The 25,549-nt window shown below is 37.2% G+C and overlaps 4 protein-coding genes across 4 annotated transcripts; all 4 read right to left on the bottom strand.

Moving 5' to 3' along the window:
* Positions 1 to 834: 834 nt before the first annotated feature.
* GCK72_012906 (uncharacterized protein) lies at positions 835 to 1,829 on the bottom strand (the record flags this gene model as incomplete). The annotated part of the gene is made up of 3 exons (XM_003096921.2): positions 835 to 1,068; positions 1,154 to 1,509; positions 1,742 to 1,829. The coding sequence occupies 3 exons, from the start codon at positions 1,827 to 1,829 to the stop codon at positions 835 to 837; spliced, it is 678 nt and encodes a 225-aa protein (XP_003096969.2).
* A 9,594-nt stretch (positions 1,830 to 11,423) lies between these two features.
* Positions 11,424 to 12,217, bottom strand: GCK72_012907 (uncharacterized protein; the record flags this gene model as incomplete). The annotated part of the gene is made up of 3 exons (XM_053729487.1): positions 11,424 to 11,639; positions 11,719 to 12,053; positions 12,100 to 12,217. 3 exons carry the CDS (start codon positions 12,215 to 12,217, stop codon positions 11,424 to 11,426), a joined length of 669 nt encoding a protein of 222 aa, XP_053584259.1.
* Positions 12,218 to 15,811: 3,594 nt separating this feature from the next.
* GCK72_012908 (uncharacterized protein) lies at positions 15,812 to 17,043 on the bottom strand (the record flags this gene model as incomplete). Its single annotated transcript, XM_053729488.1, has 4 exons — positions 15,812 to 15,937; positions 15,984 to 16,280; positions 16,331 to 16,707; positions 16,893 to 17,043. The coding sequence occupies 4 exons, from the start codon at positions 17,041 to 17,043 to the stop codon at positions 15,812 to 15,814; spliced, it is 951 nt and encodes a 316-aa protein (XP_053584260.1).
* Positions 17,044 to 18,652: 1,609 nt separating this feature from the next.
* GCK72_012909 (uncharacterized protein) lies at positions 18,653 to 23,841 on the bottom strand (the record flags this gene model as incomplete). Its single annotated transcript, XM_053729489.1, has 7 exons — positions 18,653 to 19,108; positions 20,159 to 20,448; positions 20,533 to 21,025; positions 22,055 to 22,318; positions 22,367 to 22,769; positions 23,333 to 23,525; positions 23,640 to 23,841. The coding sequence occupies 7 exons, from the start codon at positions 23,839 to 23,841 to the stop codon at positions 18,653 to 18,655; spliced, it is 2,301 nt and encodes a 766-aa protein (XP_053584261.1).
* Between the last annotated feature and the right edge of the window lie 1,708 nt (positions 23,842 to 25,549).

A 25,549-nucleotide genomic window follows, 5' to 3' on the forward strand; every position in this document is an offset into this window, starting at 1 on the left:
ACGGGCATCATCCGGGGAAAATTTCCAATCGATCTGTGTAAATTTCATTGAAAACGGTTCAGTACAGAAGGCGCTAGAGTCGGCGACAAACGGACAGACAGACAGATCTGCTCAATATTATTAGTAAAGATAAAGATGTAATTAAAACAGTAATAATATTTTAGGTGTACCGTTGAATTTTTAAAGTTCTGTCACTATCTTAAACAAGTTTTTCACAAATAGGTGATCCAATTTTTTTCATAGAAACAACGAGAAGGGAAAAGAGCAATTAATGAATCGAGTAGTGGTTTTTCAATCGTAAAACCATTCAATGAAACAATAAATATTTCTACGTAAATTTGAAAAAAAAAACAAACATTTTTTTAACAAGCACAAATAATGAAAAACATCAGATTGTGTTCTCAAGTTCTATTTCTTGAGCCACAAACGAGTAGAAAATTGCACAACGTCCAGTCAGGTCGGTCTGCTCTGAATTTTACAATTCCAAATTTTCCTTTTCATTCTCTGGATGTAACATGATTTTCATAATAAACTGAATATGTAGTGCTCTGGATACTATTATCAAGTCCTCAAATCTATTATGAATTCAAAATTTTTTGTGCAAGGAAAGCTCCCCCGCTTTCCATGCACAGAAAATTTGAAATTTTTAACAAGAATCAATTGAAATGTCTCTTCAAATCTAGTCAAATAATAAAACGTTTGAATCGGTATACTTTTTGATTTCCAACAACTTTTTTTTCAAAAACAAATCTTGCTTCACAACTGATAAATAATGTATTGAACCCAAATCATGAAATATAACTGATAATGAGTCACAGAACAGAAAAAAAGTTATCAAACATTTGCTTCTTGAAAATGCACAGAATAGAGGAAGAGCGGCGAGTACATGGGTTGTCCTCCGTGTTGGTTGTTGCCATCTTGTGCAGGGTCTTTTGCTTCAAATTTAATCATTGCCTCGAGTTGTTGAGTGACTGAGTGGACAGCTTCGCGTTTTCGGGAAATCTTTGCATGAAGACGACGTCGCTGGATTTCCATAGCTTGTCTTACCACTGTATTCCGGACGACCGTCTGTAAAAAGATGATGTGCTATTCGTTTTCAGACACAGCTCTGCCATTATTACATTTTTTGAAAATTGGAATAAAAGTTGGTTACCTTCGCCCTTTTCTCTAAAGAAGATTTGAAAGAGAATGGTGTAACATTTTCTTTCAAACCCTCATCGCCCACAACGGTACACCTTGATTCAGCAGAGCTAGTATCATAGCTTCCAAGATTTCCAAACTTCGAAACAGAAATATTTGGATTTCCCAAAGCGCAGCTACCCAAGCCGCTCCAGTTCGTGTCGAGACGCTGTCCATGATCTAAATCGCAAGTGCACATGCTCAAACCCTTAGAGTAGCTTCCGACTTCTGGACCACATGATTTTTTGTCAACAGTGTCCTGTTGAAACACATCATCCTCCTCATCGTTCCAGTCGATTCCAATGAGAAAGTTATCCGTTTGGACTGAATCTGGAAAAAAATATTTATGCCTCACTAAAATCATGTCGTATGGCTGACCGTGAGAGAAAAAAATTGAAAAAGCCGCGGCCGGCCGGGTAAAACCCTGGTTGTCAGATTGTCAAGTCATGTTTTCAGTTTATATTCTAGAAAGCCGCGGCTCTTCACGGCCCACCGGCCCCAATTTCTGACAGCCTTACCTCACTACGACAGTAATCGATACTAAAATTCACAATCTACTTACCATTTTCAGAATCCGCGGAGACATTATCGGTCTTTTCGGCCAACTCAAGATTGGTTTCGATGGCACTGTTTTCATATGTGGTGTTCATTGTGAACAATTTTGTTCGCGTTTTTTCTGTAAAGAAAGTTTTGAGAAGATATTGGAGTATGGACAGCAAAAATAACAAAAAATAATTAAAAATACTACAATAAAAATTCATTGAAACAGGAGGTTTTTTTTTGAAAATCAGTATAATGAAAGGTGTGCTAGATGAATCCAAAAACCGGAATGATCCGTTCAAAGTGAAAGAGAGGTGTGAGCAGACTTGCAAGATTCCGGGCCGGCCCGCCGGCCCGGCCCGGTTTTGGCCCGGATTTGAATTTTTGTACTTTTTTCCTTACAATTTTTTGTCCAAAAATTTATTTTCTGAAAATTTTTCATATTTTTCCTCAAGTATATTTTTCAAAAACCTTCGAAACCTACAAAAAATTGTTTTTAAGAAATATTTTTCAAAAAAAATCGGGAAATTTTCGAAAAAAAAATTTGAATTTTTTTCAGTACTGAACTTCCGGGCCGACCGGGCCGGGCCGGGCCGGGCCCTGGAAATTTTCATTCCGGCCCGGCCCGGCCCGTTGCAAGTCTGGGTGTGAGTGAATATTTAAGAGACGTTCTAGAAGAAAGTCGAGCACAGCCTCATAAAGGGTAGCAAATAATTTTTCCAAACCAAACATAAGTTATTTTTAGCGTTTAGGAAAAAAATTTACAAAATCGTTTTAACAGGAGAATAAAATTTACGGGTAGCACGGAAGAACTAACAGAGTCACAGTACCGCTCGGGACAAATCAATAAATGAGAAAGACACACGTCCAATCCTTCCCACGATCCGACGGAACGCTGATCGCCTCTTTTCATTTCCTGTGACAGATGGACCACACAAGGGGTAATCTTTCTGCATTCCTATTTATTCAACCGTGGGTCTTCTTGATCTGGGAAATTAGAATGGTCACTCTTCATAATAAGTTAACAGAGTGAGAAAGTCGGAGAGTTGTAAAACTTTGTAAATCGTAGGAGAGAAAATTCTGCAATGTTATAAGCTATCAGAGTTTAAAAAAGAGAAACCTGAAACAGCAGGTACGGTTTTCAGTTTCCTGTGTGAAAGGTATGATTAATCATTGTTTGATTATTAGATTAATATGTGTTTGTATGATTTTCTCACTGTCTTGAAACGGAAGTACTTTTGTTCTATGAGAAGTCTGATAGGACTCAACTTTTGCGATTAATATATTTGTGTCAAAACGATCAAGAGAAATGAAATCTGTAGATCATTTCATTGGGCTGAAACAATAAGAACAAGGTTAGATAAAAAAGCTACAAAAAACAACAAATAGGACAATCATGACAAGTTTTTTGTAGCGTTTATTTTCTAAAACCTTGTTGTTATTGAATTTATCCCATATTCTACACTATAATCTTCGTGGAATTTGTTTACAATAATTTCGTTGTTCATCAAAACCGAGAACTTCTGCAGTATATTTTCAAAATGTTCCTTGAAAGATACTGTTTCGAAAGCGTATGTTAACTTATCAAGTTTGAATGAGTTAGTTGATGAATGAGTTCGAAGATATTTTAATCACTTATGCAATTATTTATTTAACCTGATTTATTGGGAATTTTAAATTTTAAAATTCAATGACGAAGAAAGTGTATGTTTTCATAAAATACATTCTTATTTATGGGTATTTCCTTTTCAAACCTCAATCATTTTTAATTTTTCCTGAGGTAGAACCATGAAAATGTGGCCCCTGGGGTTTCTTTGTACCCTGAATCGAATGGTCATCACAGATTTTTTCTATCTGTACTGGTTCTGTCTGGAACCCCAAAACATAGGGGGGTCCTATCATTATTGGACGCACTGTATAATACAATGATATGTGTAAAACTGCAATAAATTTTAACAAATTATAACACACATGATTTTGTAAACCTACAGTGCGCGTCATAAAACTCTAAAAAGTGAAAAATCACTAAAAAGTCAGAAAATCGAATTTTTTCAAACAAGTTTTTTACTAAGAATTTTTGCAAAAACATTTAAAAAAGGACTAATTATTGCACTCAAGACTACTTTTGATCAAAAAATTCCACATTTTCTTACTTTTTGAGAAGAAAAGTACTGAATTTTTGGAGTGTCCGTTCTTTATGACGCAGCCTCAAAAATAACTTTTGAGCACAGCGTTGTTCAAAGTTGCTCAATCCAAACGATCAGATACTACGGGTTTTTAGAGTCGCTGAATCGAACTACACTCACCGATTTTTGATAACTATCCAGGATTTTTCAGAACGTCAAATTTTGGGGGGTGTTCTATCTTTATGACGCGCACTGGAATGATCCGGTCATTACCGGAATCCTATCAGTCAGAATAGCACAAAGTTAGGAAACAGGAAAGTTTGAAAAAAAAAGTTTTCCATACAGTTGAACTATACAATTGAACCAATGAACACTCATACTCACAAGGGAACCTTTTAAGTGGTACCTAACGCCATCAAAAACGACCAATACAGGGTGAAAGAGGATGTTTGAAAACCTAGAAATCAACTTTCAAAAGTTGCTTACGTGACCTGTAAGTGGGTGAAATTGCCATCTGAAAATTGACCATTTTTAACATTGATTTGGTGCATCTCCCCCCTCTCGCCTCCTCTTCTTTTTACCACGTTTGTATTAGACTTCGGCGACACTATCGAAACGTGGTAGGATGGCGCAGCTGGTTAGCTTCTCGGGGGAGGAAAACTATACGCGGGTTCGACCCCTTCACCATTTTTTTCTTTTTTTTTGTTTGATTTGATTTTTGCAATTTTTTTCTGGATTTTTTTTTGGAAGCAAAGTAAGAAAAACACTAATTTACTTGTAAAGGAAAAGAGAAAACGAGTTGATATACAATGAATCTGCTAACAACGATGACATTTGTCCCAGAAACATTCGAAACAAAAAGATTCTTCACATCTTGGGCAAACAGTGAAGCCTTCTTGGGAGCATGAGCAGGGCTTGCTAATTCCGGAACCAAATATGAATTGTTTGGGACCATCAAACGGTGGTGGCTTCGATGGAATGAATCCTCCCTTGTAAAAACCGTATGCAATGAAAGATTTGAAACGGGGAGATCCGATGACCCAATGAGCTTGGGAAGCAAATTTCAGCAAATTGTCTCGCTCTGAAACTCGATATCTTATATCCCGGAACATGATAAGTGACGTCAGTCTCTTCTGGATCCCTTTCAACTGATGATTATAAGAAAGATCTGCTGGTTGACAGATGGAAGTGCCGCCAGGTGGAATGTTGATAATGTGGAGATCAGTTGATGGAGGTGCAAAGCTTCTGATGAAAGCATGATCCCGAAAGATAGGCCAAGAATCCAGAATCAAAAGAAGTTTTGCTGGAACATGTCCTCCAAAAAGTACATTCCTGAAAAAGTGTTCTGCAGTTGCGCGAGACATGATGTGGGATTTCGCCACAGAAACATGAATAGTCTTATCAGAATAGCATCCTTTCTGTGGAAGTCGGCCGTTTGGTTCTCCAAGCTGGATAAACACTTTGTCGTGCTGGAAACCATCACTGCCAATGATGGGAAGAAATGTGATGGAATGAGAAGTCGCATTTTTTGATTGCACTTTGATTTTCACTTTTTTAGATCCTGTTCGTGAATGCGTTCTCATTCCGTGACATTCCTATGAAAATAAATTACTTTTTTTAAAAGTTGGAGCTCTGACTACCTTCACCAGTCCCGTTTGGTCGCAATTCCAGATTTCGATTCCAGGGTTGTTTGCCACAATGGTTTCCACATCTTTCCGGAGCTTCTCGACCAGATCCAAAACTTTTTGAGGGTCCTTGGATGGTTTCAAGCTAATAAATTCTGTGATTCTTCTGCTGCTAACTTTGAAGCGTTTCTTCCATTTAAGAAGCCAGCTCTCCGAACACTAGAATACTGATTTTCCAACCAGCAATGCAAAAATTAAGCGATTACCTTGAATTTCGGCCACAATGCATTTTGTCGGTTTATGGCCAGTGCCATTTCTCGAAGTTCAAAATCCGAAAACTGGAGCCCCTCATCTATAACACGTTCCACCTCCTTATCCAATTCTATTGCCAGTTTTTCCAGTTGCACATTCCGACTCTTTGGGATTTCCCCTGCATTTTTGATTTTGTTTATTTGGACAACTTCTCATACCTGTTGCTCCATAAGCGATCACTGATTTGAAAACTTTCATTGACGTAATCCAACGGAAACGTCTTGTCATAGATTTCAAACTGCGTACTCCTTGTCCTCGATAGTTTACCTTTTTTTTGCATGATCTATAGAATTTTATAGCAGCGTCCATCTACATACAAAATTGTGAGAATATTATAAAGGGAATAACTAACCATTTGTTTTGTTATTTCTCTACTCTTCTCCTCAAAAACTTCATCCTCATAATCCCAGTCCAAATCCTCTTCATCATATTCACAGTCGTGCCGTGTCAAAATATCTTTTTCTCTAATCATACCTTCACCTGTTTCCGCGCATCGTATCATTAGTGCGATTCGATCCCTCCATCTCTTCTCAACATCATTGAGTGTCACACTTGAAGGAAGATTCAATCCGAAAGTAATTGCCAAACTTTCCACAATTGCTTTTCCGCGGACTTCCGAAAAATCCGGAGACTCAACTTTAAAGGAACATGCCACATTTTGCCACATGTTATTTTCTTACTTTGCTTCCAAAAAAAATCGGGATTCTTTACTTATCGCCCCCCACATCAGTAGAGTCCCCCACGTTGAAATGTACCTAGGAAGAGCCCCCCACCCAGTACAAAACAGGTGGGGGCTTTTCCCTCACGGCGGGGGGCTCTACTTCTATTTTGGTGTGAAACAATGACCCCCCACCAGTACAAAGTGGGGGACGATTGTTCAAGAACCTGGTATTCATGACTTATCGCCCCCACCCCCCTAGAGCCCCCCACCGAAAGTGGAGTTGTAATTCTTACTGTTTATCTTTAGCTGTAATCATTTACTGATAGCCCCCCACCATTGAACATCGGTCCCCCACCTATGGATTATTAGACCCCCATCATTGAATATCAGTCCCCCATTAATGACTTTGACACCCCCATTGTTTAACAATAGACCCCCATAATAGAACATCAGGCCCCCACTATTGAACCCCACACTATGAATGAAACAAATGGAAGCACGTTTTCAGACTATAAGCTTCATAAATATAAATTATGCCGAAAATGTCCTTCCGGGTCTTTTTTCCTAAGCCGGAAGATTCGGGTATAGTTGAATTATGTTGGACTCAATGGTTCAGGCGTTTAAGTGAAAAAGAGAAAGGGGGGGGGGGGGCTAATGTTCAATGGGTGGGGGGTCAATAATCAATCAGGTGGGGGGCTTTTCCCAGGTCCTTTTTGTGGGGTCATTCTTCAATATAGGGGGGGACGAAAAGTAAATATACCCAAAAAATCCAGAAAAAAATTGCAAAAATCAAATCAAACAAAAAAAAAGAAAAAAATGGTGAAGGGGTCGAACCCGCGTATAGTTTTCCTCCCCCGAGAAGCTAACCAGCTGCGCCATCCTACCACGTTTCGATAGTGTCGCCGAAGTCTAATACAAACGTGGTAAAAAGAAGAGGAGGCGAGAGGGGGGAGATGCACCAAATCAATGTTAAAAATGGTCAATTTTCAGATGGCAATTTCACCCACTTACAGGTCACGTAAGCAACTTTTGAAAGTTGATTTCTAGGTTTTCAAACATCCTCTTTCACCCTGTATTGGTCGTTTTTGATGGCGTTAGGTACCACTTAAAAGGTTCCCTTGTCAGTGCTACGCTTTGTGGGACCCTTTACTGAAAAAAAAATTGGTTTTTATTTAGCCTAAAACCACAAGAAAGTAAAAAAATGTTCTTCAAACAACAAAGCTTTATTGGACCCAAATTGAAGTGTTGAAGGAATAAGGGTACCTTGAGGTCCCGAATAAAAAACATTGTGTGTCAAACAATTTTCAATCCTCAAAACCCTAGATGTGCTCTGGATAAGCAAACAGTGGTGAATACAAATTTTTCTCGGAAACAGGGGTGTAGTCATGGGTTTCCCTCTCGAAGGCCATCATTACTTCAAGATCCTTGGTAACCGACACAATGCGCTCTCTTTTGCGCTCAATCCTCGCTTCAAGACGACGAAGATAGACGTCGACAGCTTCCTTGGTCTTCATCTTGTAGAGTTTTGCCTAGAAAAAAGAATTGAAAATTGAAAAATGTATAGGGTAAAGGTATTTCATAACACCAGTACTCGCCATAAAGAATGCGGCACGTGCAGTTTTTAGTGGGAAATGGTCAACTTTGTGAGTGTGTCACAGCCTCCCTGATTGTATAACAATATCGATTGTTTACGGAATGTATAGATCAAAAGTAGAGCTTGGTTTTTGTAGTTGACAACTATTTTGTACAAGCACTCCCTAGTAAGTTATCGATTAATAAAGTAATTCTCGCTCTTTTTCAGTGCTAAAGGGAGACATTTTTTTAGATTGATGGACTGTAACTTGTTAGGAAGAGCTTGTACAAAAAGTAGTCAACTACAAAAATGAAGCGCTATTTTCAGTCTATACATTCTATAAAAGTTTGGTATTTTGCGATAAACACAAAGATTGTGGCACATGGTCAAAGCTGACTTGTCAAATAAAAATTTTCAGTGCGGCATTCTTTTTATAGAGGTTACTGTAGGTTTTTATTAAAACGAGATCTTACCTTTGACCGTTTTTCAATCGCAGATTGAAATGAGTGGCTATGTGTTTCTTCTTTTGAGTAGCGTGAGATCTTAGCGATTGATGACTGATCTTTGGAGTGTGAGACATCGTGCGAAGTTATCACACGGGGAGTCCAGCCTCTGCAGCAGTCCTCAGTTCCCACATTGATTTCGAAATAGTAATTGCCTGATGAGTCTGAAATAGTAGTACTCGTGATAAAAGAATCCAGAATTCATAAAAGTTTTACTACCTCATGAAAACTTACCAATATCATGCTCATCCCGGACGGCATTGTTGTTCTCGGACAGCTCAACGCGTGCTCGAATAGGTTTGTTTCCAACATTGTTGTTCATTTTGAACATTATTCTTCTTGTTTTCGTGTAGTTTACGCTGAAAAAAAAACAAAAATTAGGTTACAATAGAAGAGAACCAGCAAAACACAATAAACTCGTAAAAATAATACGAATTTGAAGAAACAGAATATGTTGAAAGATAATCAAAAGTAGCGAAAGGGTTAGGGATTCAACCAAAAAAACGCTGGTATCTACACTACTGGCCATACACAGTGACGAATGTTCATTTTTCCTCATTCCTCGCTTTTACGTTGCTGGGGGTCTCTTTGCTATTCTCCTTGGGGCAGCACTTTCCCTCCATCCCTCCATTCCTCCATTCCCATCTTTTGATTTATGGATACACCCTTTTTTACAGTATAACTTTTTTTTCTTCATATTTCCTAAAACACTTGCTTCCTGTCACGATCGACTTATATTCTCAACCGCATTGTCGGTCTCAACAGTTTCAAAATTCCGAGTACTTTCTCTTGTAGCATCAATTTTTTGGCACATAGAATGCGAAACTTACCGACTTTAGGTTAAAACTGGTAAACTTTGAGCACATTTCACGGCTTCACTGATTGTCTCACTATGTAAATTGTTAACGGAGTGTATAAACTTGAAGTAGAGCTTCAGTTTTATAATTGACAACTTTTTTGTCAGAGCACACGCTACTGAGTTATTGATTGTCGAAGTACACAGCTCAAAAAACACTTATTAGTAAGAGAGTTATATGATCTTGACAATCAATAACTGACTAGCGTGTACTTGTACAAAATAGTTGTCAACTACAAAAATAAAGTTCTACTTTTGGTCTATGCATTCCGTTAAAATTTGACATTGTGAGCTAATCAGTGAGGCTGTGACACATACTGAAAGTTGACCAGTTTCTGCAAGTGAGTGTATGCCTAAACTGTAAAACTTCAAGAGAAGTGCTTGAAAGGCGAGAAACTATTAAGACCAATAGAAGTAGATTATACAAATCGGTCGTAACAGGAAAAAAGTAAAATAAAATTGAGGAAATATGAAAAACGAGTGTACTGTACTACTAACCATAAGACAACTAAAAAATCAATAAAATAGAATGAAGGGATGGAGGGAAGAGAAGGAAAGTACTGTCACAAGGCGAATGACGAAGAGACCTTTAGCAACGGGAAAGCGACTGGTCAACCGAAAGGAATGAGGAAGACTGAACCGTCGTCACTGCGTATACCACAGGTGCACAGACTGCGTCGTTAATATTGCGCGTGACAGACTGACGATGTGGAGATCGTCTGTTTGCACTCCTTTTAGTACATCACTGATGGGCCGTCTGTTTTGGGGATATTTAATCAGCGTATGAGTAAAAAATGTGAGATATGTAGGAAAAAAGGAATCCGTGAATTTGAGAATTTTTACAAACAAGTAAAGCACAGATAATTACAAAAATGAGAAACTGAACAACTGACAATGAGAGAAAAATAATGATTATTTGAATTGTACGACCTCGAATAATATTAAAAATTAATTCCGTTTTGGTTTTGAAAAAAATATATACAATTAACTCATGCATTTAATATAATTGGCCATTGGAGGCATATCTTGGTTTCACACTGGAACAGAAAATCAAAGTTTTATAGGATGAGACGAAAAATGTCAGAGGTCATAGCGAGATTCCACGACTCCTGCATTATTGACAAGCAAAAACGTCGAGTGAGCAATGATTATTAGAAAGCTTGTGTTAACTGATAAAGTTGAAACTGTAACTGGTTGTGATATTTTCATTTTTTCATATTAAATAATTTAATTCACGTCGCATATTGGATGTTGATTGATAGGTGTCGAAAATTTGTTTTTCATGAAAATATTGAAACAGCAGTTGTAACTATCTTCATTACCATACAAAAATGTAGAGAAGAAGCTTCATAATGTTTTTCTTTAAAATTAAAGTTTTTTGTTTCTTTTTTATTGCAGTACAACTATTTCTTCAACCAAAAAATTCAAGCTAATTTTTGTTTGAAATCATGAACTTCTGAAGTGGAAAGTTTGAAATATTAAATTATTGTGACATCAAGAAAAAAATTCAGAAAAATCAACTTTAGTCGTTCGACAAGAGGGTTCAAAGCTCAGAGGAGTCCTATCCCTTTTGCATCGACTCTAACGGGGATTCCCTTTTTCGACATGTCGCGTGTTGAAAAATTGGAAATGACCATACTCACCGGGGGCCGGCCCAACCCGGCATGGCCCGGAAAGGCCCGAATGCCCGGCTAAAAAAATTAACCTTTTTTTCAAAATGTTTTTCAATTCTTTATCGAAAATGTGAACCTCTCTGATGATTTTTCAGAATTTCTTCTAATTCAAAAAAATCGAAAATTTTGAAATTTGAACTTTGGCGCAAAGTACCCAGGCATTGACAAGTATGGAAATGACTATCGAAAAAAAGAAGGAAATGTAGAAACATTTAGATAAAATATATAGAAAAAGTACCTCTAAGTGTTTTCTAGAAAGAAACAAACATTTTTTATCAACGACTAATTTATTTATTCAACCTAAAACAACAGAAGTGAATAAAGTAAGAAAGATGAATGAACAACAGAAAAAGATTCTCAATTGTTTGAGTATTGTCAATGCTCAAGGTACACTGGTGAAGAAGGTAGTGACCATCCTTCGAAGACTTCATCATTTTCTTCCAATTCTTCCATTTCCATTTCGAAGACACGCATCATTTCTTCTTGTTGAGTGACATGAAACTGTGGCTCCCTCTTGCGACAGATTCGATCGCGAAGTCTACGATGATAAATATCAATCGCTTTGGGGAGTTCGAGCTTGAAGAGCTTGTTCTAAAAATTTATGTGAATTAGGAACTTGAACTCATGTGAGTTGCTTGAAAAACCCTAGGTAAATGGAAAAGTTGCTCACCTTCGATCTTCTCTCCACCGCTGATTTTGCTGAGTACGGTGTTCCGATGTCTCTCAAGATCTTCTTGCTTCTAGCGATAGTACCACTTATTTCAGTGCTATCAGCGAATTTTCCCGTTTTGACAGGATTGGAGTTCCTCATCTTGTGACAATTGGTTCCAGTCTCCGGGAGTTGTTGGCAATCCATGTCACAAAGACATGGGATCTCACTCCAACAAGTGCTACGAATCCCTGGCCCACATTTGTTTTGTCCAATGGCACAACTCGATTCATCACTGAAGACATCGTCGTCGAAGTCTGCTGGGTCCGCTACGAGTAGTGCGGCATGATGGGATTCTGAAAGCCAAATTGTTACTATTTTGTAGATGTGACAGTAACTTACCACGATCATCATCCTTAACATCCTTCGGTTGCTCAATATCATCAGAAACTTCCTTCACGTCCTCACTGGACTTATTGGAGCGATTGACCATTTCAGGAGAACCGAGTGTGAAGACCATACGGTTTATCATTTTTGGGTGCAAGTTTTTTTTAATCTGAAAATAATTATATGAGAATCAATGCATTAAACAAGAACGAGAACATATTTCTACAGCACGAGCAATGTAACAACGTAAATGAGCGATGGGTACAGTAAGAAACAGTAAGATTTTGACAATTCCAGTTTTTAGTTAAAAATAATCAACTTTGAGTATGTCTCACTGCCTCACTTATTGTCTCACAATGTTAACTGATTATACAATGTATAGATAAAAAGTAGAGCTTCATTTTTGTAGTTCACAACTTTTTTCTACGGGCACACACTGGTGAGTTATCGATCGTCAAAGTACACAGCTCAAAAATCTCACCACTCAGCAAGGGTTACTTTGACAATTAATAACTCACTAGAGTGTGCTCCTACAAGAAAATTTTCAACTACAAAAATGTAGCTCAACTTTAGGTCTATGCACACTGTTAGAATTTTACATTGTCAGACAATAAGTGAAGCCGTGATACATGCTCAAAGTTGACAATTTTTAACTATTATGACCTACTGTTAGTACTGTAGAATGTTAGAGACCAATAGAGTTACAAAAAGAGAATCAATAAGAAAGAAGGAAAGGTAACCAGTGGAGAATTGGGAAGATCATGAAGTGTACGACAGCAAGAAAGATACACTATAACCCACAGATGAGAATCAAGAAAGAAAAATACGACTGGTCGGCATGAACGAATAAGGAAGAATGAACATCCGCAGACCTTTTACCCAACATATGTGAGGACTTCCCAAAGGACAATTCTTTTTTGGCAGCGTGCGAATCGTTGTGCGACGGAGCGCGTTTCCGCGACCTTACGCCTCTGCTGTGTAGTCGCCCCAGTATACCGGAGAGGAATTTTTTGATACTGTATTGACATGGTCTACGAAAGATTTACAAGTTTTTCTTCTTCTGAGAAAAGGGACGGCAGGATGCGAAAACCTCACAAACAAGGTGCAACCATACTTTGAATTTTTTCTAATATTTTTTTGATTTTTTCGCAAAAAAGTAGAATTTTCGACTATGCTTTTACATATCGATAAAACTCAAGTGTACATAGGATTTTTGACTATTTTTGATGAAAATTTCAAAAAATTTCGAAAAATTTTGTGAAAAAATTGTGCTCATTTTTTGACTCCGGCCGACCGGGCCGGGCCGGGCCGGCAACTTTCTCTACCGGACGGGCCGACGGGCCGAGCCGGGCCGGCCGATATTTTGCAAGTATGGGTGCAATACAGTGCGCGTCATAAATATGTGCCACCCCCCAAAAATGGGTGTTCCGTGGAAACGAAAGATTTTCGGAAAAAATGATTGTTATAATCAAACTCAGCGTGCAAAAAAACATATATTCAGAAGTTTTTACGAAAATCTGCCGTAAAATAAGACCAAGCCACGAAAAAATCGAAAAAAACGACCGCGTCATAAACATGTGCCACCTCTCAAAAATTGAAAATTTGTTCAACTTTTCGGATTTTTTTTCGAAGTTTTCTAAACTTTTCTGGTATTTAATTGATTGTTTACTTCAAAACAATCAACATTACCACATTTTTCATTTGATATTCATTTATTCACAAAAAATGTTAAGCGATTATAGCAAAATTATCGTATTTCTAGGGTTATTGAGATAAGAAAGTGCAAAACCCCAAAATATTGAATATATCAGGGTCTGAAAATATTGATATAGAATGTCACTAACTCTATGACAAAAAATATTACGTTTACAGACTCCTAACCCGTTCGTTCAGGCATGTTGAATCTCGTATGAGATACCTTCTACATGCCCAAGTGAGATTGGACAGTCAAATTGTCATCCTGGATGAGCTAGTACCAGATTTTTTGAAGTGTTCACTCTCTTTCATGTCATTTCTAAATAAAATACAGACAATTGAATGACATTCGACTGATTCTTGACTCTGTCGAGGATCCTGAGTAGCTCATGAATCCCAGGAACTGTGAGAAACCACGTATTTTGAGATATGTTGTCGGCAGGACTTAATTTTGTACATATTTGTCGACAAAAATATATATTTGGAAACTTTTAAACAATAGTTCTACGCTCGGATGCCAGAATTCTGAGGCGGAAGTCATTTTGTGCCCTAAACTTCAAAATCTCAATGCCTCTAACCTTGTACACTATTTACTGGGATTCAGGAGCTACTCAGGATCCACGACAGAGTTAGGAATTAGTCGAATGTCTTTCAGTTGTATGTAAAATATCTAGAAGTGACATGAAAGAGAGTGAACACTTCAAAAAATCTGGTACTAGCTCATCCAGGATGACAATTTGACTGTCCAATCTCACTTGGGCATGTAGAAGGTATCTCATACGAGATTCAACATGCCTGAACGAACGGGTTAGGAGTCTGTAAACGTAATATTTTTTGTCATAGAGTTAGTGACATTCTATATCAATATTTTCAGACCCTGATATATTCAATATTTTGGGGTTTTGCACTTTCTTATCTCAATAACCCTAGAAATACGACAATTTTGCTATAATCGCTTAACATTTTTTTGTGAATAAATGAATATCAAATGAAAAATGTGGTAATGTTGATTGTTTTGAAATAAACAATCAATTAAATACCAGAAAAGTTTAGAAAACTTCGAAAAAAATCCGAAAAGTTGAACAAATTTTCAATTTTTGAGAGGTGACACATATTTATGACGCGGTCGTTTTTTCGATTTTTTCGTGGCTTGGTCTTATTTTACGGCAGATTTTCGTAAAAACTTCTGAATATATGTTTTTTTGCACGCTGAGTTTGATTATAACAATCATTTTTTCCGAAAATCTTTCGTTTCCACGGAACACCCATTTTTGGGGGGTGGCACATATTTATGACGCGCACTGTAGGTACTTCGTTCTTACACTTTTTTCAGGAATTACAGACTTTTTATTCGGTTTCTAAAATGGTATACTCGATTCTAACCGCAATTACATAACTGTTTTTGTTTAATTTTGACCTTTTCTTGATGCAGTCGAATATTATGTTTCAAAAATAATGTATTGTTCGAGTGTCAAGTCTATGGGAATACTTTAGGAATAAATAAATCAACATTAAAGTTCGATAATTGAATGACTATGAATACCATTTTGCAAAGGAACAGATCCTAAAGAAACAATCTGATGCTAACATAGAACACATAGAAATTGTTGTTTTTACAGATAAATTTTATTTTCGCAAAAGTTTTGCACATTTTCTGATAACGGGTCTTTCCGCTCGAAAATTGGGAAAATATGTATTGGAGAGTAAGAATTACTGTTTCAGAACTTACACAACTCAATCCTCAACTTGTTTTTAGCGATAGTTTCAATTAATTGGCAGTTAGCTTAATTTTTAAATAGACACTTTGTGAGTTAAAGAAAATCAGCAAAACACAATTTTTCATCATCAAACTAGTTATTTACTCGAAATGATAATTCTGAACACAAAGAAAATGTGATAAGGGAATAGAGGGGCTAATGTTTGTTCACCATGTTGGCATCCCCTAATAGTAAGTCGACGGTGTTTGCAAATTGAAGCATTTAATATTCATACGAGTACCAAAGAAAAAGTTCAGACATCATTCATCCGTCTTTTATTTCCATCCAACCTCAAAAACTCTCATCACGATAGCCTTCATAATTTCCCCCGACATCTTCTCAACATCCAAATCTTCTACATCTTTCTTTTTGATTGACTCCTGCTTGTTTAGCCAAGTGTGCTGAGAAGAGCATAATTATTGATTGTCAACTCAAGAAATAACTAACCAAAACTCTTCTCAAATTGAATGTAACCGCAATCTTCCGACAAGAAATGTTATTGTTATAAACAAAAGGTTTTTGGATAACTGTTGCTTCTACTCTTCGAGCTACCGCTCTCATTTTGAAGGACACAGATAATTCAAGGAGGCTTTGAACACTACCGAGAAAGAGAATTGAAATAGGAAAACCATAAACACAATCCAAAAATTCTTCGAATAATTCACCTGACGGCTGCTTAAATGAGAAGGAATCCATTTTGGAAATATCAAAATCTCTTCCGCATTTGGCATGGGCATTTAGGATCTGCGTACACAAAATTCGAACGTTTCACATTTTTAGAAAATTTGACTTACCGCCTTATTACAATAAAAAGTGTCGTTGGAGTGAATGAAACGGAACAAATTCTTGGAGTTTACCGGTGGTAATCGATAATTTATGACCAATGGCTGATGAAATCCCTCTACTTCCACAACTCGAATATCTGTCTCCATTATGATTTCATTATTTCTCATAAATCCAGAGTCTTCACCGAGGAGATCAACCAAACGGATATTGATACGCCGATGAAGATCTGGCCTATCAAGATCGTGGTTGCCGAAACTAAGTTCTCCGCAATTATGTATTATTGAACCGCTATCATTGTTGAAATTTCGTATGTTGACGGTAACATTTGCTTTGACTTTCCAAAAATTCCCAATCAAGTTATTCGCATCACACTCAACAATTAAATCTAGATTTGTACGTTCATTGCCCACAAATATGATGTGTGAAAATGATATATTCATTTTCCGGAACCCGATACAGAAATATTCAATGATTGTGTTGTTGTCTTTGATGACGTGAACAGATTTGAAATGACCGAGAGGGTCGGGGTCTGAAATTCACTATACATATGATTAGAAGGGGATAACTCACAATTTTCAAGGTATGATCTTTTCTCCATTGCGCTACAATCTGAGTTATTTGAGTGATCCTCAAAATCATAGGAATCAGAAGATTCAGAAGAATCCGAAAAACCAGAAGAATCAGAATTATCGCTTTCTGTATGAGATTGATTCGCGCCCATTGTGACCAAATTAAAATGATGAAGAAAACAGTTATAATCAATTTGACAAAGGAGAAAATGTGTTTTTAAAGGTTACCCGGTTTTCATTTAGTGGTTTACGTAAAAACTAATTCATTTCCAATTAATTCAATTTGAATCGTTGGTGTAGATAGAATGTAGGACTAGAAAATGGTTTAACTGATTCAAACACTCTTGAGCTATAAATAAGGTCTAAGTGAAACTGCAAGAATTTTATTGATTTTTCCAATAAAATCGACTACTATAAAAGAACTAATTGTGAGAAGATAAAAGATTCTGATAATTTTATTCATTTCGTAGTGTATTTAGATCGGCCAAAATCCTTGCAATTCAGACATGAGGCGTATGAAACATTGCATTTTTTAACCCTCTCAAAAGTGGGACAGTTTCAATTGGAAAGGAAAATATGATAAATTCTTGACCGGTACTATATATTTGAGTGTCTCGCGTAGGCATGTTGTTGTATTCAGGTCTTGGTGAACGAAAAATACTGTAGGAGTGTATTTTAAAGAAGACAACTGGTAACTGTTGTCGTGATCTTCACTGGTTATCATCTGAAACTCGTGATGCAAAAATTATCAAAATAAACATGTACATAAGTTCATAGTGAAACTGCAAGAATTCCATTGCAGTTATTAAAAAGTTCTACCATTAAAACAACTAGAGAAGAAATGAGAACACGCATGTTATAAAAAGGTTTCCCAAAAAACTAATGACAAAGTATTGAACCTGCTCCCATAAACCGTTCTTATTTTTTGTATGCTAAACAAAACGGTGTCATGAATTCTTATTTTCTCAAAATATTATTTCCGACAGTTCCTCAATGAAAAAAAAGTCCAACTGTTTTTATGATCATTGAGTAGTTTCAGAAGTCAGTAAAACGATTGGTCCACCGAGAGGACTAGGAGCACATTGATGATATGTGGGAAGTTCTAAATCTATATTGGAGTTTTTCATGTGGCCATGTTAAGGCATTTGGTTTTCGTGAACGGAACATATTGGCCGCACGTCAACCACATTTTTTATCCCTGGCCACCCCGAGTCATATGGTTCCCCAATTTGTTCCGGTCCCCATAATGGATGGGGCCGCATAACAGTTCGCCGCACTCGCAAATGACATGATGCGAGCGCCACCACAAGGAGTTCAACAAATCAATCCCCTCAACCAAATATTCGCTGCCACACCACAAGCATTCACTCTGCCTAAGTTCATCCCCTTCTAACATATTGCTGGAATAGACATAGTTTTTGACGTCATGAGCTAGTGACCAGAAAACTTGAAAACTTACCAATAAATTGATGTTTCACCAACAAGTGTTGTAACTGACTCAAAAAAATGTTATGATTCGTTTGTCAGATGATTGCTCTAACAGTTACATATAATTTGTTTTTGATAGTCGATTTTACTGGAAATATACTGTTTCTGTTCAGAGTTATCAAGATAAGATTATATCAAAATGCAATAGAATCCATCGATTTGAATTCATAATCATTTCTGAAAAAATCCGTATCAGATCCTCGCAATGACAGAAGAGTCTAACTGTTTGTATGATCTAATAAAAAGTATTCATTCAGTCAAAAAAGAGAAACTTCAATATTTAGTAACCCTATCCATGACTATTTTCATATCGTCCTCATTCAATTTCTTCACTGATTTCGTGTTGACTACTTTCTTTGTGTTCTCTGCCATCACTTCCTGTTCATTTCTATAACTTCCACGTGTCATCATCTGCGTCTCTCCATTTCTCATTCTCTCTGATGTCTGTGTTCCAATTCCTCGTTCACTCACAATCTGTCTATCCGGATATTTATAGAAATCCTCTTGTCTCGGAGTCATATTTTCCGATTTCGGCTTGGTGAAAGTCAGAAAATTGTCAGCAAATCGTGCACTTCCACCTTCCAACGGTAACAATCTCATCCATTCGATCGGGATTTTTGGGTGTTTTTCAGGAAATAATGGGTTGGTGAATGATTTTGCAGTCGACAGTTTTAGAGAGTTGTCGGAGAGAGTCGGTGTTTTTTGGCCAGACTCCATGAAGGTCGGGTACTAAAATTGAATGAATTATTTAAGAAGTGATGTTAGTTTTAAACAGGGAGCTGTTAGTATTATTATGATTTCTATAAAGGGTTCTCCGTAAGACTCGAATTTTTTTTGCGAATAACTCGACAATCCTTTCTTGAAATTTTATGAAACTTCGTGAAAAAATTATAATAATCGTCTATAAACTACACTAAGTTTTTTGAGCACCTACAGTAACCCAGGGGCCGGTAGGTGGGCACCAGGATTATGCATATTGGTTAACCAAGACCCATAGTACATGCTAATATAAAAATGTGTCCCCATGGCAGACGTTGCTCGAGTTTTACAGAGAACACGCCCCCTCGCAGCGGCCACGCCACTCATATTTTAGCGCAGCGTTCAATATTGAAAATTTTTCTGCTTCAAGAAATGGCCTTGACAGGGGCAAGGAGGCGGGGCAACTTTTCTTTGCACAATAAAAATTTGAATTCATAACACCCGCAATGTAATCAGAGTTTGTAGTTATTAAAAAAAAATATACTATAGTCGTAAAACAGAGAGCTGTAAGAAGTTATCGGCTCTCAATTGCCAGATATTACTATTATAAATTTTATCAATTCTCCGTTTTAGTTGAGGAAAAAATAGCATTTCAGAAAAAGTTAGTTCTTAAAATATCGTAAACCTGCTTTTGGCTGACTAGGTAATATTTTCCGTTTCCTATTCTTGTTATAGTGACTTGCTCAATCCTGATGGCATTGTGTTACCATTTCCCTTCTCACTAGATTGAAATTTTTGACTCCAAACTTATTCTAATAACTCAATCAACCTCTGTTTCAGAATTATTAAATTAGTCTCGGTTGGTTTAATTGCTTTGATTTCGAATGAACTGTCTTGAAAACCTCATACTAGTTCAAGCTTCGAGGTCAAAATTATTACTGTTTCGACAATTTTTTAATAATAGCACTTATCAACTTATTCCGATTCGATCTGAATGGTGTGAGATTTCTCAATTTCAACAGCTTCTTCTTGTTTTGATTTTGACATAACGATTAGAATTCCTGTTAAATTATTTCCCACCTTTTCCCTCTCCGATTCCGATTCCTTAAAACTCAAATCCCCAATAGGTGCGGGTGTCCGACTGGATAGCATTCCGAAATCCAATTTCTCAATAACCGGTGCGTCATCATGAACTGGTGCATCTTCATAGTGTAATGGAATATCTGATATTTCAGATTCCTCATCTTCTTCTCGAATGTACATTGACTTCTGTCTATCAGCGAGTCCTTTCACCACTTCATCCAATCTCTCGTTCAGAAGATTCAATTGTTTTGCAAGAGCTTCATCGACTAGTTGTTTGGTAGGAGGATCTGAAATACATGATGATTAAAGCAAGAAATAAACTTTTTCCAAGTAGCCCCTATAATACAGTAATTTTTTAAATGTAAACGTACCCACAGACTCCTTTCCTGCTTTCAACACCTCCACATCTTCCAATGGATCCGGATAATAATAGTGTCCAGCTCGTTTCAAAAACTCTGTTTCTTTATTCAATTCCCTCTGTAACTCATCTTGTTGCCTCGAAAAAACTCTCAGCTGCTCCTCGAACGGCGTGAAAAACCGTGCGGTCTGTGCCATTTCCCTCGTCATTTTTTCGTGTTTTTCCGCATATTTCGATATCAAATCAGGACTCGCTGGATGATTTCTCGGAGTGAATATCTTCTCCTCGTCTTTCTCTTGATACTTGCTCAATTCTTCTTGAGGACTATAGAGGATATCTCTGGCAGATGCAGAGAAATTGACAGTGGCAGTTGTGGTTCCAAGGCAGAGATCATGAGGATGGATTGATAGACGAAGAGCGAGACACCCGGGTTGGATGAATGTGAATCCAGGGGATGTCCATTGGGAGTTTATGAAGAGCATCTGGGACATGACGACGTCGCATACCTGGAAAAAAGGAGAACATTAATTAGCATGCAGGTACTGCTGTCTACTTGTAGAAATTTTCTACGTGAAACATGAATTTTTTTATTTTGTGGAAATCGTTAAGCTATACATACGGTTCATAATCATAGCGTTACGTTATTATCACATACAATTTTCTGTTCCGCTTGAAACATTTTTCAAAATTTTGCTGACAAAACTCCCAAAGAAGCCATTTGAGCCCGACCCGCGGTACATTAACGACTAGCCATACGGCCCGTAGTAGGCCGCAGGTATAGATCTCGTTGAGCTCATAATATTAAGTTTGCAGCCTGTGTCGACCCGTTTCAGCCCGGTTTGCAAATATGATTTACACTTTTATCGGCCCTCATAATCACATATGGTTCATCATCACAGCGTTATGCTATTATTGCAAACAATTTTCTGTCCCGCTTGAAACATTCTTCAAATCTCGCTAACAGAACTACCACTCATAGCTATCTTAAAAATGGATTGTATCCAAAACTGTCAAAGATCGTAGTGCAATTTAATATTGAAGTTCCCAGCCATGGAAACTTTTCACTTCTTCAGGCACCCTTGTAGAAGACCAGAAGATTAGTCGATGGGCAAAAATTCAGCTCATTGGCGGCCCTGAAAGTCACGGTCGGGCGTACGACAGCCTCGATACTACCAAAAACCATTTTACACTGGCGGAGTAGAGTATGCACTACCCAAATTATACATACATTCTAATCTGCCCTACTTGAAACATTCTTCAAATTTCCTTTACTCGCCCTGTGTTTCGGATGACAGACGGATCGAAACCAATCCATAGTTCTCTCCTGTCGGATATCTCTGTGATTGATTGTACTATTCAACACAATTCTTCGAAGCCATAATTCTCGAGAACGCGATGCCAGTGGAAGGAGCGATGATGTCTGGAAGATATTGGGAGAAATTATTAGGATCACAGTTTCAATGGGTCTATATTTCTATACTGGTTTGACTAGGTCCAGTAGTTTTAAATAAATAAAAGCTCAAAAAGATACCAACCTGTTGATAGTTATTCTGAATCCAATCGACAAACACCCCACTTCTCTCCTGATCATCTTCTTCTGCAGTCTTAAACCATTCTTGCAGAAGGATATGTTCTCCACTTTCATCTTTCAATAATTGTTTGTATCTCTCTGCAATCTTCCCCAGATTCGGATGATTCTCCCGTAGAGCAACAGAGAATAAATGACGATAAGTGATACGGAGCATGAGAAGAAGAACTCGATGTAGGAAATAGTTGTGGGAGATGTCGGATGGAAGTTTCTGGAAAAATAACTGATTGCAACGTAAGAATTTTCAAAAAACCCCTACAGTGTCATTTGTAACCAGCTTGACTGTAAAATTCATCTGATCTACCAATCGATTCGTCCTCGCAAAACTCTCCAATAACAACTGTACATATCCATGAATCTCAGAGAAAGCTTTAGCCTCTTCTGAATCCGAAGTGTCCCCCGGATCCTCGTAAATTGGATTCGGAAGCAATTCTTCTGATTCCCAAGGCAACTCGGAAAAAAGAAATTCAGCGGATGAGATGAGATGTTGTTCCATGAAAAGAACCAAGTCATCTTGCAATGCAACATCCAGTTGGAGTATCGACTCGGTGAAATTTTGAGAGAATTTCGATACAGATTTCGGCGATTTCAGGGATTCCTCCATTTGGAGAGGGAGGTTTTCGACAATCATGGTTTTGATGAAGTCGATGGTCAGATCTTTGCTGAAATTACTTTTATTATGAGGCAACTTTTACTGTTTTGTCTAGGTTTTATGTACCTTTGTAACAATGATAATCTACTACAGAGGGTGTTACGGTATCACCAATTGTCTCACAAAGTAAATTATGTATAAATCATACAGCACAAAGGTAGAGCTTTATTTTTGTAGTTAACAACTTTTAGGTATAAAAACTCCCTAGCAAGTTAAATATCGACAAAGTAATTTATCCCTCAAATCGTCCAATTTCAATGCAAAATATGTAGAGTGATTTTTTAGCTGGAGCCTTAAAATGACCAAAACTCTCTAGGGAGTGCCCGTACAAAAAAGTTGTCAACTACAAAAATGAAGATCTACTTTTGATCTGTGGGATCCTTTAAAAATCTAACTGATGGGACAATCAGTATTACCATGACACACTCTCAAAGTTGGACATTTTCAACTACCTAAGTTTTCAACTTTTTGGCGGGTACTGTACAGACTACAATACAATCTGTTTCAAACAATCCATTATATGATCATTACTACAAAAGCAATAGTAAACGCATCCTTAGTTTTAAAACTCACTTATGCAACGAATCCGCAAGTAATCTCAATATGAGACTAGTCCTCCTATCATCAAAATGATCTACATAACTGATTGCTTCTATCAAACTGTCACATTTAACCATCAGTAGAGCAGGCAGGGCGGGAGAATATTCCACTGGGAGAAGGGAGCTCACTTTGGTACGATCCAATATTGTGTCGGTTGGTTTCAGATCTGGAAGAGACATTTTTACACGAGCTCTTATAAAGTATGTAGTGAAGTAGCAGAATAACTCGAAATCTTATACCGCTATGAAACGGGAAAATTTTTTCGTTTCATGACACTAACCGTCTTTCTGAATATTTCCCCATAGATACAGTGATGGTAGAAGTCCTTCCTCTTCTTTAGGCAAGAATAACAGGTAATCCAAATAATATGCGGCTACAAATCTCGCAATTTTAATACAAGTCGACTTGTTTTTATCTGGATCCAGGAGTAATGTACGGAGAAATTGAGGGTTTAACCATTGGGATAGGATGGTGTCAGTCATTCTGAAAAGATGATAAAAGTAAAAGTTCGAGTAGACATTGGTATGATTTTGGGAGATTTAAATCCAATTTAAGATATGATTTCCAAATAAACACTGTTTCACAAATAAGTTATAATAGAACAAATGTAATATCCTTCAATATATCTTAATAGAAACAGTCAATTTTATTTCATTTCATTTGGCACAATTAGCTTTTAAATCCAGTGGGAATACTACAGTAATTTTGTTCCAATAAAGGTTGTTTTAATAAACTAATGTTTAAAAGTGGACGTGATGAAGATCTATATAATGGAACCAATCATAATATCCCCTTGGATTGGACTGAGGAATAAACAACAACCTCTACCACCATATAAGAAAAGGAGTTAGAACAGTAATGTAGGAAAACCCTCTTTGAAGGAGTGCTTTCAAAACGAGTACATGATGTCATTATGTCACACGTTTTATATGCTACTATTATATAAACAGATGTCATTTCTGTTCCGAGTTCACTGCTCATTGAGAATCATCAGTGAACATTAAAATAACGAGCAGGAACCACAGATTTAGGTATACCGAAACAAGCTATGTAAACACAGTTTATAAGCAATTTTTGTAACAGAAGAACAAATTCTCATACTCTGGAACGGTTTGAAGGCACGCAGTTTGACATCAGAAATTTCCGTTCGTTTCTCATTTCTTCTCGGTTTCAACCATATGGTTTCAAAACGTACCAATTCACTGTTTCAGTTATTTTTGGAGTCTCTGACTTAAGTTTATATAATTTTTTAACAATAAACGGCTCTGGAACGTTCTAAGAAGAAAATCCTTTAGAACCAAACTTTAACTGGGTTGAGCAAACGTTGAAAAAACTCATTCACATTTTCTAGTTTTAAAAAGTCAAGTGTAGAAATGTTCCCGGACCAAAGCAGATCTTCGAGTTAGAGTTTTACTGTTTTAGAACTCACTAGTCAGTGAATTGCCTCATCGTTCAAAATAATTGTTTTCCATCTTTTTTAGTAGTCACAGCACCAAGATCTAGAACAAAAATATTCCAAGTAAAAACATTTGCTAACTCTGTGAAACCGAGTCGATAGAGTGTTTAGCTCGTCTCTTCATGTGTTTTTTACAAGCTTGTTATGAATCTACCGAATAAGTATTCAAAAAATATAAAATGCAACTTTGGAACGAAATAAAAAATCTGATATGTAGCTCATAAACATGGTACATGTGAACAAAAAGCAAAATGATCGAAATGCAGGAATTAAAAAAAATAGTAACGAACTTATGCCATCTCGAAAACAGCAAAAAAACTAAATAAAATCGAGTCAAAATGAATATCTAAGACGTTGTGAAACCCCGTCCTCATCACCATAGTAACAGCTAAATAGAGAGCAGGTGAGAGACCACGAACCGACGAGAGAGTATGTAAGGAGGAGAGACGCAGAGAGTGAACGGAGGGGGGGAAGAGTTCTCTCGTAAAGGGGGACTAAAGAAGGATAATAAAGGGGTGAGAGGGGGGATTTTGCGAAGAGAAGAGAAAATTGGGCGACACGAATGACACCAAAAAATGAAAGAAGTCTTTCTGAGAGTCCGTGTCGAGGAGGAAAAAGATTGATTCCGTTTTTAAAATGTATGCATTTTGGAGAAACGAACATGGACAAATCTCTCTTGGGAATCGGTTCTTTTTTGGATTTGGAATTGTTGGGGAACATTGAGAAATTGGTGG

This window comes from Caenorhabditis remanei, chromosome IV (genome assembly GCF_010183535.1).
Source record: "Caenorhabditis remanei strain PX506 chromosome IV, whole genome shotgun sequence".
Lineage (NCBI taxonomy): Eukaryota > Metazoa > Nematoda > Chromadorea > Rhabditida > Rhabditidae > Caenorhabditis > Caenorhabditis remanei.